Below are 11,515 nucleotides of genomic sequence, written 5' to 3' on the forward strand. Positions count from 1 at the left end.
GGGCGCGGGGTCTGGGGTGCGGGGTGGAACATTGGGGGCCAATTCAGCCGATGGTACCAACATGGCTGCTTTTCTTTATTTTTTAAAAAAATAAAAGTGGGGAAAAAAAAAAAAGGTTGACGACAGGGAAGACAATTTTAGTTTGAGAGATAACCTAGGATTTAAAAAAATAATAAAAAGAATGAAACCCCCTCCTCGGTAGCCTCTGCAGCATTTGCCAAAATCCCGCTTTAAAGGCAAGAGGTACGTCATTCATCACAGTGTGACGATTGGGTAAACTCTCCTTCACACTGGCAGAGACTGGTCTTACCGCGCAAATGAAGCTAAGCTGTCTTATTGTAATTGGTGAGGGGAGGAGCATACGGAAAGTTGAGTTTCGATGCTTGAGCAACCAGAAAATCGGAGTAACCTTGAATGTCGCTGCCTTGCTTAGCGAGAGAGAAAGACGAGAGCGAGCGAGCGGACGGGTTGCAGAGATGGAGAAGGGCTTTTATAGGGGTGTCATCGTGACACCTTTAGTTGCAACACACTATGATCGTCGGGTGACAAGCACGTTGTCTCGGTTATTGAGGATGACATTAAAAAAAATAAAATAATTGTTTTTGTTTTGCTTTGTGTCGGGTATGTGTCCAGCTCATACTGTAACTAAAAAAAAAATACAAATTCATAAAGTAAACTTGGTGCAGCTTGTCCCTCTCATGTGCTGATGCGCTTTGTTAAATAAATTAACAGTTTTTGGACACCTAATTCGTAATGTCAGTATTGTCATTACTATAACAACTACTATTGGCTCCTTGTAGGAAACAAACCCCGATTTGATTCGTGGAAATCCGGATTGCAAAATTAAATGAATGGAAATCCTTTAAAAAGAGAGAAAAAACACCATCACGAGTCGACCCTTATTCTCCAGTTATACGATCTCCAGAACAACCCGTAGGATCTCTGAATCGGCCCCTGGAACCACACACTTGATTGGTGAACAGTTTGTGGACAGAGCACATGCAACGCTAAGTGGAAGCTCTAAAAGCAGATCTGAGGTTTGTGGACTTACTTTGTCTTCAGTTTCTTCTTGGTCAAGAGATGCACTTGCCTATTATACTGTTTCTTCAGTGTAAGATGATAACTGCTCCAATATTCTCCATAATACAATATTGTGCATGCTGGTGATGTATTTATACAGTAGCTTCAATTTATTAACTTATACTGTAGATGTTATGTATTCATATGAACATGGAATTACTAGACCTTAAATCGGATTCTTTTCTATTTATTTCTTTTTATTGCGATTGTTAGCTCGACCTTACTTTAATCTGTGTTTTCTTTACTCCATTTGCTGAAGTACGCTATACCAAAACAGTGATTGTTGACAATAAATTGATCTGTTACGGACATCGCTATGGTCCCATGCAATTATTGGTAAGGGGGCCAAAAAGTGAAGGACATCATGTTGGCTTATGTTGGACAGCGGGAGTGAGTGTGTTCACAGCGGAACCCAGAGCTTTAGTCCAGTGACGGTAACGTAACGATGGTAATTAAAATACTGTAGAGTCAATCAAATAGTAAAACACTGCTACATTTTCCTCCCTACGTTTGGTGCACAACAAAGTGAAATACAGTCTCTTGGGACCAGGGCGGTAAAGTTTTCAGCAGCAAAGTAGTCCTCTGTAAAGTGCTGTCATTAGTAGTAAAGGCAGCAATACCGCAATGTAAAAAAAATGCTCTGTTACAAGTCCAGCATTTAAAATTCTAGTGGAGTAGATCCACTGAAGTGTCATCGGCTAAATGTGCAGCTAGTATGAAAAGTAGAAGGCTCTTCATTATGCAGAACGGCTGCTCTCAAAAGGAAAATATGACGTTTTTTATCCTGTGTGCAAACGATATTAAGTTGTGCTCAGATCATTATCGAGTAAAAAGAAAAATACATGAAATTGGTGAATTTTCTGAACCTTTGGGTAGTTCATAGGTTCATGGTCTCTTACAGGTATTGTTACTTATTTTCTCCCGATTAGACGGACTGGGCTTGTATGACATCTCCATCTCTTTCTCTCTCCTGTTAGGTTTTTTTGCGGGACATGCAGCGTGCCGACATATTCTAAATTCTTGCATATCTTTGCGGTTTGCATGACTCAACCTGACCAGGCAGGTTGACGATGAATGCCTGTCGGAGAGCAAGGCCTTTAATCAGTAATGAATCGCATTTTACGAGCTGATCAAACGTTCTGCATGTCAAATCCAAAGTAACAACTAATCACAACTGTGGAATATATGCAGTGGAGTATAAAAGTAAAGGAATAAAACTGAAGTAAATTAGCAGTACCTCTGAATTGTACGTGTATATACAGTAGGCTACTTGGTTTCCATCACTGTTATTGGGCGACTTGGTTCCACTTAGCTAATGCTGTCCTAAAAGTAACAGCGTACCCACTAGGACTATCCTTCCAACACTGTAGGGAAGCATTTGTAGTTCAATACCCCCTCGAGGGCGAGGCTCTGGCTAATGACTCTGAAAACAGCTGAGAATAGCTGGAAGTTCAAGAGTTCCTAAAAAGAAACATTTAATATAACCTGCAAGTATAAACCTGAGAGCTATTGCTAAGAGTGAGAAATGATATGACTAGACGTGGCTGAAGTGTTACACTTTAGAAAAATACTGCATTTTATCAGACAAAACTGTCCCCTATCAGATGTACGGGATATTGTTGGTTCATTGATATCCCGGAAATATTGAATACAGCTGATTTGGTTTCTGTCTGTTCTTCTCTTGCACTCCAAATCCTGATTTATTCTACACAGAAAATATATATTTAATACACAATCAGTGTTTCGTGGGGAACGTAACAGAAGTAGGGTCGTGGTTGCATTTGTGTTGCATCTGAATATACCGTTACAAATGGACTGCCCTTATCTGTAATGACAGATGAGACTAAATGGAGCCGTATAAACAGCATAAAGTCCACACAAAGCAAAATGTCACCAGTCCACTTACTTAGCCCCACACACCTCACTGAAAGGTGAGTGGATGGAGTCAATGCGCATTTTAGCATGCTAGCATTTAGCCAGACCCAGCGGGCAACAAACAACGTGGGTGTGTTTGACTTTTGTTCAGATTCTGTAACAGAATGTGACTTCAATTCAGTAATTACAAATAAAATACATACTTAAGAACGACATGAATACGAGTAAAATTACTAAATAAAAAAGACAAGTACGCACACGCTAAAAAGCGACTTGGTTTCAACAATGACAGTGAATTTGTTACAGCCACTCCTGGCAAAGGCACAGTGGTGTTCTGCGCGAAATGCTAACGTAGCATGCTAATATGCTCACAATGACGATGCTATAATGCTGATTTGCAGCAGGTATGATACCGTTCAACATCTTAGTTTTGCGGGTTAGCATGCTAACATTAAGATAACGCTAGCAGATAAGTCAGTTGTTACATTTCATCCAAAGGGGACGTCAATGTCTGCGAAATTTGAACCCATCCAACAGGGGATGAGACATTTAAGTCAAAACCATAAATGTCCAATTCAAGGTGGCGCTGCATGAAAATTAAGGGAATCACCCAATTCAGAATAACTTGTCCTCTGGGGACCATGAATGTCTATACAAAGTTGAATGGCAACCTGCTTATTTCATATTATTTATATTTAGATATTTCAGTCTGAACCAAAGTGATTGTCGTGCCTGGAGACATGTTGCTAGCGTGGCTAATAATGACGGTAGCTCATTCACTTGTGGCGCCATTAAGGAATTTGTGACACAGACAGTTTTAGTCCAAAAGCGGATCATCTCTGAGAATCAATGGGATGGCCATCTCATTATCTTACTATGGAAACATTAATGTCAAGCTGGAAGAAATGGCTAACATCTGTTGCAGCGTTATAAATTCACGACTCAGTCCGCCAGACTTTTGCATTATTCATAAAACACTGACAAGACAAGCTCATCTTTACGACCATCAAACTGGACCAAGAACAGGTGAACACAGTGCTACTGTTCTCAACATTGTCAGCCCATGTGCACATTAATTACAAACATTTCCATGCAGGTAAGTCCACTGAAATAACAAAACAAACACCGTCTTTGGGAGCAAGCAATACATTTCATTAAGCCAGGAATGACTGCTGAAAAACTGGAAATTGATGTCAATCAAGAGCTACAATTGGACTAATGAACCTCTTAAATCACTAAGGGAGAACTAATTAGTGAACAGCTGGTGAATGCTAATTGGCTTCAAGGCAATCAATGCTCGGGCTTGTGATTGGACCCTGTCTAAGGTGTTGCCACGAGCCAATCCTGAGCTGTTGCTAAGCAGAAAATAAGCACACCGCCTGCTCTGCTCTTCAGTCTACACATTTACTGCAGATATAAGTGCTTTTGTGCATTACATATAGTCATGTGCTTTTACAGCTAGTAAAATTTAATTATTTATATATATATATAATGTGTATTTTAGTGAAAAGCCTTACTAATGCACATCAAATAGTTGGACTGATTTGTGTTATGTTCTTATGGTGAAATTCATCTTGTTATGGATGATTAATTGCTGCCACACCCTAGAGCGTAACCCGTACTGATCCACGCCCATTATTGTTTCACTTTTATCAGTGTTGGACTTTGCTCCGTATCCGTACTGCAGTGACATCATTTATTAATAAACACGAGCTGAAAACACGTAGAGATGTCTATAGTCTTAGAAGTCATAGTCATCATGCCATAATTAGTAAAGCTATGGAAACTCTAATAATATTACGGTATCATATCATCTCTTTTAGACTGTAAGAGTTTTGTCCTAAAAGGAGATGTAGACAGTTTAAGATGTCACAGAAGGAAAAGCACACGTGTAAATACTACCTCCAATGGTGGCTGCTTTGGTTTCTGGATCCTGGCCCTGTGCATCCCAACTCACTGTGACACGTCGTTAACGTTATTAGTAACGTGTGCTGTTTCTACTGTGACAAGTCAAAATGTCCGCTGTGAAAAATGCATCGGCCTGTTAAAAAGAACACGCGCAGGCAAATCAGAAGTATCCTTGCACCATCATTTCCTGAAGTGAATGCGTAGTTACGCTGCACCTAATGACACGTGTTACCCGCAGAAAATGTCCACCATATTAAACTGAATTATTCATTTGTTGATTTTTTTTTTCTCTGAAATGACCCGTCCCAGCTTACACTTCAAGATCACTTGAGAACCTCTCTGAGAAAATGCGGCCCTCTTCAGCTTGAGTGCAGGGAGGTTTGTCGAGATCTGAGAGGCGTCCAATCAGCAGCCCAGTGGCTAACGGCGCTCCACACCAGGCACTTCCCCCACGGTTTAAAGGACTGGCTGGCTCCTGGATTGATGGGGACTGGCGTAAATAATTTAGGCCTGCATTAAACTGGGAGGAAATGATGACTCATGGAAGAGGAAAAGTTGAAATGCTAAGTGGTTTAAGAGAGTGCCGCCTCTTCTTAAGGCAGTGTCTGCTGCCGGCTGCCATGAATGGCTTCCACTGAGCTCATGGTGCTTTAGATATATCACACTGCACACAGTACATACAGTATAAATATATAGATTTAGAGTATAATGTTCAGCTAATGGACATCTGTTATGACAGATGTGTCAAACTCTCAGACTCACCGTTTGTGAGTAGAACAACGGTGAATTAGAAATGTCTTAAATCTAATTTGAGCTCATTAAGCAGCCTATTAGTCACGACAGGTCTGGGACCATTGAGAGAATGTGGGGAAAAAAGCACCAGTTCATGTCTGCTATTTACCCTGTGTAGCTATACAACATGCTGGAGGCTCAGTGCATAGCAGAGAGCGCTCTATAAATAGATCTCCCCTGCAGCTTGGGAGTCAAGACTGGAGTTAGTATGTGCATTAGTGGGCCGGCACGCAACATGAATGACTGGAAGTTGACAGGGAGGAGGAGGAGGCGATGAAAACCACAGGCCATTCAGAACGTTACTAGTTGTGTTGCTTTCATTTCGTTCTGCATTTGGCTGGATGTTGAACTGGAGGGAGTTGAGCGTTAATAAAGAATAAATAAATCATGCAGTATACGTGCCGTTGTACAGTGTATTGATTGCAACAGGGCCCTACTCTACTTTATACCCTGCCCATGTATTTTTCTACCTTCATATATGTGTCCTAGTCTCGAGTGTGTCACCATTGATAACACAATATAACCTTTCGTTACCTGCACGGTTCAGATTAGGTTAGATTAAGTTGATCCAAAGTGTGAATTTTATATGCAAGTATCTGCCGTATCATTGATAAATGACAGTTCTGATAACAAATTCAATTATTTAGTTAAAATAAGCACTTTAAAAAAAAACCTTCATCTTTAAATGTAAAGACATGCCAGCCGTGCTAGCAGCTCTGTGAGGCTGTACTTAGGCACAGTGCTGTTTTGAGCTAAATGCTAATGTCAGCATGCTAACATGCTCACAGTGAAAATGCAATCGTGGCTTGCCATGTTTACCATCCTAGTTTAGCTTGTTTGCATGCTAATGTTAGCAGATTAGCATTAACGCAAAGTATAGCTAAGGCTGATGGGAAGCAGGTATTTGGTCTTAAATCAAAGTGTTGGACAAATTTAAGTTTTGACCTAATGATGGCGCTATTTGAAAAGTCATGGAATTCCCTAAAGTCAGTAGAATTCAACCTCTGGGGACCATGAATGTCTGTACAAAATGTCAAATAATGTCAAGCCACATTAAGTAATTACACCGAGGTGGTGTAATTACAATAGAGGACACAATGTTTCAGTAATGTTTCAGACACTTTTGCTACTTTGAATGAGAGCTGGTGCATTATAACACTGTGTGGGGATGAGATGGACTGATGGGGGCGCTATACTCTTAAATGTCAGCTTACAACACAGCAGTGATGCTGTGAATCTTGTTTGTCTTCGGGGCTGCCTGCATCACTCACGGGGGCTGACATGTTTCACTTGCTCTCTTTTGCATGGACGACCATCAGATGAATAATTTAGCATAAGATTCCCCGACACCGAAAAGCCAAGCATTTCCATTTAGCCACATACAATCTTCCTGTTTCCAGACTGAAGAACACAAACAGCTCGGACGCCACTTCCATGATGTCATGTCACCAGCGTGCATGTAAACAGTTTGTAGCTTTCAAAATAAAAGAAGAGACTTACAAATGCCATTTTTTTCTTCTTTATTCTGTGTTTGCATGACTGAACAGTTTGCAGATAAAACCAGTGCATTTCCAGTCAAGTCCCACAGTGTGTACGCTGACAGTTATTATTTCCACACTCAAAGTGGTTGTGTGCATTCTCTCCTGGGACCTCGGTTCTTTAATTCACATGATCACTGCTTTTACAATCCTCTTGACTGTCTTTACGTGTGTCTGTGGGGGCAGCATGAAGCGGGTTAACTCCATAGAAATGAGAGAGAGGTGCGTAAATGAGGGAGAGACAAAGCTTTGAGCGGGGGCTAAGCTGAGATTTCCTACAGTCAGATGAAGAGTGTAATTACGGCAGAAAGAGCAGGCAAATGGCGCTACTGCAGATGTGTTTACACGGAGCACTCAGCTGGGGTTGGCTCATTACCAGAGAGGGTAGGGAGGAGAGGAAAGCAAGGGCAATCCCTTGCTTTCCTCTCTGGCATGTGAACAAGCAGCTGCTTTGGGGGGAGAGCTAAGCCGCTTCTTCACCTTTCTACAAGCAGTTTGTAGTCGTAAAAGCGAGTATTTGAATATCTGTGTGTGTGTAGGGGGAGACACCGGGCCGCTTCTCTTCCTACTTCTTCACCACGCAATCTTTGCTTTCCACGTTGACAGGTATCGTGGTCTCTGAGGACTCGATGGCCGGTCGGATCAAAGGAGCTTCCACGGTCAGCACCCCCTCGGGGGACAGGGAGGAGGCCACCTTCTCAACGTTAGCTGAAGAGGGGAGGCTGGAGGGGAGCAATAGGACACAGTTAGGTTTGAAGAAATCACTCCAGTAGATTTACAAAGTGCCCCAGTCTTGGGACTTGGGAAGCATCACTGCCCCTACTTAAACACAGGCTGACTAAAATATTAATGCCTGAGTCACCCTTGGGTAAAATCGGATTCAAAATGCAGCTCAGTGTGCGTTGTGGCCCCTGGATGGCAGCAGAGCCCTATGAAGGATGGATGAACACTAGGGGAAGTGGAGGCTGCTGCTGCTTCTGCTGCTTTTCAGAGCATGAAATTCAGCTATCAGCAGCAGCCAGCCCTCTACAGGCCGGACCAAACCACAACTAAAGAGACTCACAGCATCAAAAACCACAGCGAGAGAATCACAGGGATCTGAATCCAGCCAGAGAAATGCATTTCCTCTGTGAAAATTCAATCCAAAGCCCCGCCAAACTGCCACCACAAACCCATTATAATAAGAAATCTGTTACTTTTGAAGTGAGCTGTTGACATGTTGCCATGGCCAGCAGCTTCCTTTCATCAACTGGACCACAAACGTGTAAAAAGTGATCAAAAATAGAACTGATTTGGGTGACATTTTAATTACTCCACAGGCTTATTCTTTGACCATGATCAGTTCAAACATTGAGCTACTTACGTGTATTTCCTGGTGAAGCTTCTGGACACAAAGCCGTGCTCGTCCTTCCTCTCTTCATGCTTGCCTGAGGACACAGACAACGTACGTTTACTTAAAAGTGGCACTAATATGAAAGATACGTTCACTTTAAGGAGTTGTAACTGAAATAATATATTATGGTGGAGCAATTCTGTAATTCCTATAACTTGCTTAAAATCAAGTTTTATTGCAGGTTTTCAACAAACAAAACTAGATTCAGGATGTTGGGTACTCTTAACATTCACACCATGTTTAATTGGTCTTTTTCTTGTTATAGCAGTAAAAGCACGGGTGTAAATGATATCAATAATTATGGATCAATTCATGTATGCCACAAAAAACAGAGCCAAGCTAGCTGTTTCCCCTGGTCTCCAGTCTTTATGCTAAGCTAAACCAGCTCCTGACTCTAGCTTTATACCTATTGTTATTTTGTAGCTTATGTGGGGTTATGTACCGGACAATTTCTTGGCTTAAGACATGTCAGGCAACCTCACGATGACTCCAGAGAGTCACAGTGCCTTGCCAAGAAATAGTCGGGCCCTTCTAGTCTTTGTGCCAAGTTAAGCTGTCTCCTGGCAGCATGCTAGCTCCTTATTTACTGCACATGAGTAGTATCAATCTTCTTAGCAAGAAAGTGAATACTTTAATGACTTGTTTATTTATCAGTACCACTGTACTGTATATGTATTAGTGACTCGCGCAAACAGTACAATGACTCTGCTATTTTTGGTTTGTGAAGGATGTGAAGTCACAGCCATACCCGTCTTCACCAGGACAATGTTGGCACTAAATATAGTCAAATGTTTGTTATGACAACGGGCCTGATAAAGGTTGTTGTCCTCAGGGAGCTGTCCCCTGTCCAACAGGACGACACCACCAGTGTGAGTGTGGCTGGGCCAAGTCTGCTCTCTTTCAACTTCCCAGAGGGTGCTTCCTTCTAAGTATGAATGAAAAGGACTGACAATTTCATCAAGAGGTTGCACTTTGGTTTCTACACAAAACTCTTCACTAAGCTTCACTGAGTGATATCATCTTTAAACATCAAAGACATCCTTGTTCCGAGGTGACATATGAGAAACATGAGGTGGCAAATTCCACTTGGACTAGACCCTCGGCTTTGTTTATCTGTTCCTGACTATGCCCAGTCTCTCGGCAGGGAGGTAGAGGCCATAATCCGGCCTAGGACCCTGGACCTGGACAAGATCCAGCAGTCCTTTTAAAGTAGCAGACACACTGGGTGAGTCACGGCTAAATCCCCTACTATACGAGCATAATTCTTAGTAAAATGGCAGACAGAGAGGCCGAGACCGGCTCGGAGAAAAGAGGGGCTCAAGGCCTCAGAGAGCTTTAAGCTCTTACAGCGATCCTTTCAACACACATTTTCCTCAGGTTTGCGCATTTAGCTTTGGTCCTTAACAAGCGTGGACGGACAATGGGAACAATTCACGGCAAAAAGTGAAACCAGCTATTTAATGAACCAGTTTCTGCACCGTGTTCATCTGCGAGCTCCCACATGTTGAATTGTGTGTTGTTTCGCATCTAGCAGGCGTGAGGCCAAAAGCCCCCCGCCCTCAGTATATTGTTCCAACATATTATGTAACTCTGCAACAATGCATCTGCCTTGTGCTTGACCTCGCAAAAAAAAAAATGTGTCCTTCCTTTTTATCTTGAGTCTTATTCCCCAGACCTGTACTTTCTCCTATACAGGAGAGAGACAAACCGAAGTCCACAAAGTGAGGCATTCTGTTATCTACACATGTGTATCTAAGCAGATCTTTAGATGTTATCACTTTGCTGTTCGATTGAGTGGTCCAAATTAAAGACTGACTTTCCCTGACAGGAAATGACCTTCAACACCTCAGGTTTTTAGTGTATGAGGTTATGAAAATACTGGGCTACTTGAATCGGCATGCACTAGGTGACAGTACAGTACAAACAGATGATCGGTGAGGGGGGCTCACCAGTGATTTCCACCACGCCGTCCTTGGTCTTCACCACCAGCTCCTCAGGTGAGAAGTGGTTGACATCCAGGGACACCTTCCAGCTGTCTTGGGTCTGCTTGATCTCCGACATGCCGGTGCTCATCTGGCGGGTCAGGGCACGGGCCTGCTGGGCCATCATGGGGGCTGGGTACATCACGGGGGCGTGGGGCATCATGGGGCCCATGGTGCCCATGGGGCCCATGGTGCTCATAGCGCCCATGTCCGGGGTCATGGCGGAGGGCCGCAGGTATCCCGGCCAGTGGGTGCTGGGGAATGTGGTGAAGTCCTCGTGCAGGGCCGGCATGCCGAAGGTCTGATCGAAGATGCGGCTCTGCTGCCAGTCACGGAATGGGTCCCAGCTCGGGGTGCTGAGCAGGGTGAACGGAATACGTCTCTCGTTCATGGCTGCTGTCGTTGCGTAGCGGCGGAGGAGTGTTGCTGTAATGGAGAGCTGCTAGCTGCAGATGAAGAGCCCCTTTGGTCTCTCTGAAAGTGTTTTCCAGACGTGCTCTCTGCCTCTCAGCTGAGAGCTTTTATACACAGGCTGACACCACCCCGGTCAACAGGGCCCTCCCTTCTGACTCAAGCCCCCTCCCGCTCATACCCCCGAAACATTTTCGGAAAGTACTAGCATATCTATTTGTGTCAGACGTTGCACTGTAATGGAATCCAACAGGAAGGCCCTCCCCAGTAACAGCCGCTCAGTGCACTGTTGAAACCGTCCTGAGTAGTCCCCCCCTCCCTCCCTCTCTTTGGGAGCCCACCAGGCCTGCTGAACAAATACAACCCCTCAGATGAGTTAACATGTTATGTCCAACATGTCTCTTTTTAGGCCATGGTGTGATATACAGTCCAGGCAGCGCCATGCTATCATCAGCCTCATATTAAAACACAGTGGAACGTCAGTGTGTGACATGGATGCAAGTGAACACTGCACACACACAAACAGACACAGAATC

At 43.4% G+C, this 11,515-nt stretch overlaps 1 protein-coding gene across 1 annotated transcript; it reads right to left on the reverse strand.

Annotated features, from left to right (window-relative positions):
- Positions 1-7,158: 7,158 nt before the first annotated feature.
- Positions 7,159-11,087, reverse strand: hspb1 (heat shock protein, alpha-crystallin-related, 1). Its single transcript, XM_031857496.1, has 3 exons — positions 10,536-11,087; positions 8,557-8,620; positions 7,159-7,915 (listed from the first exon to the last, which is right to left on the reverse strand). Exons 1-3 carry the CDS (start codon positions 10,957-10,959, stop codon positions 7,759-7,761), a joined length of 645 nt encoding a protein of 214 aa, XP_031713356.1. The 5' UTR covers positions 10,960-11,087; the 3' UTR covers positions 7,159-7,758.
- Between the last annotated feature and the right edge of the window lie 428 nt (positions 11,088-11,515).

Source organism: Anarrhichthys ocellatus, unplaced genomic scaffold (genome assembly GCF_004355925.1).
Source record: "Anarrhichthys ocellatus isolate YVR2014 unplaced genomic scaffold, GSC_Weel_1.0 scaffold18, whole genome shotgun sequence".
NCBI lineage: Eukaryota > Metazoa > Chordata > Actinopteri > Perciformes > Anarhichadidae > Anarrhichthys > Anarrhichthys ocellatus.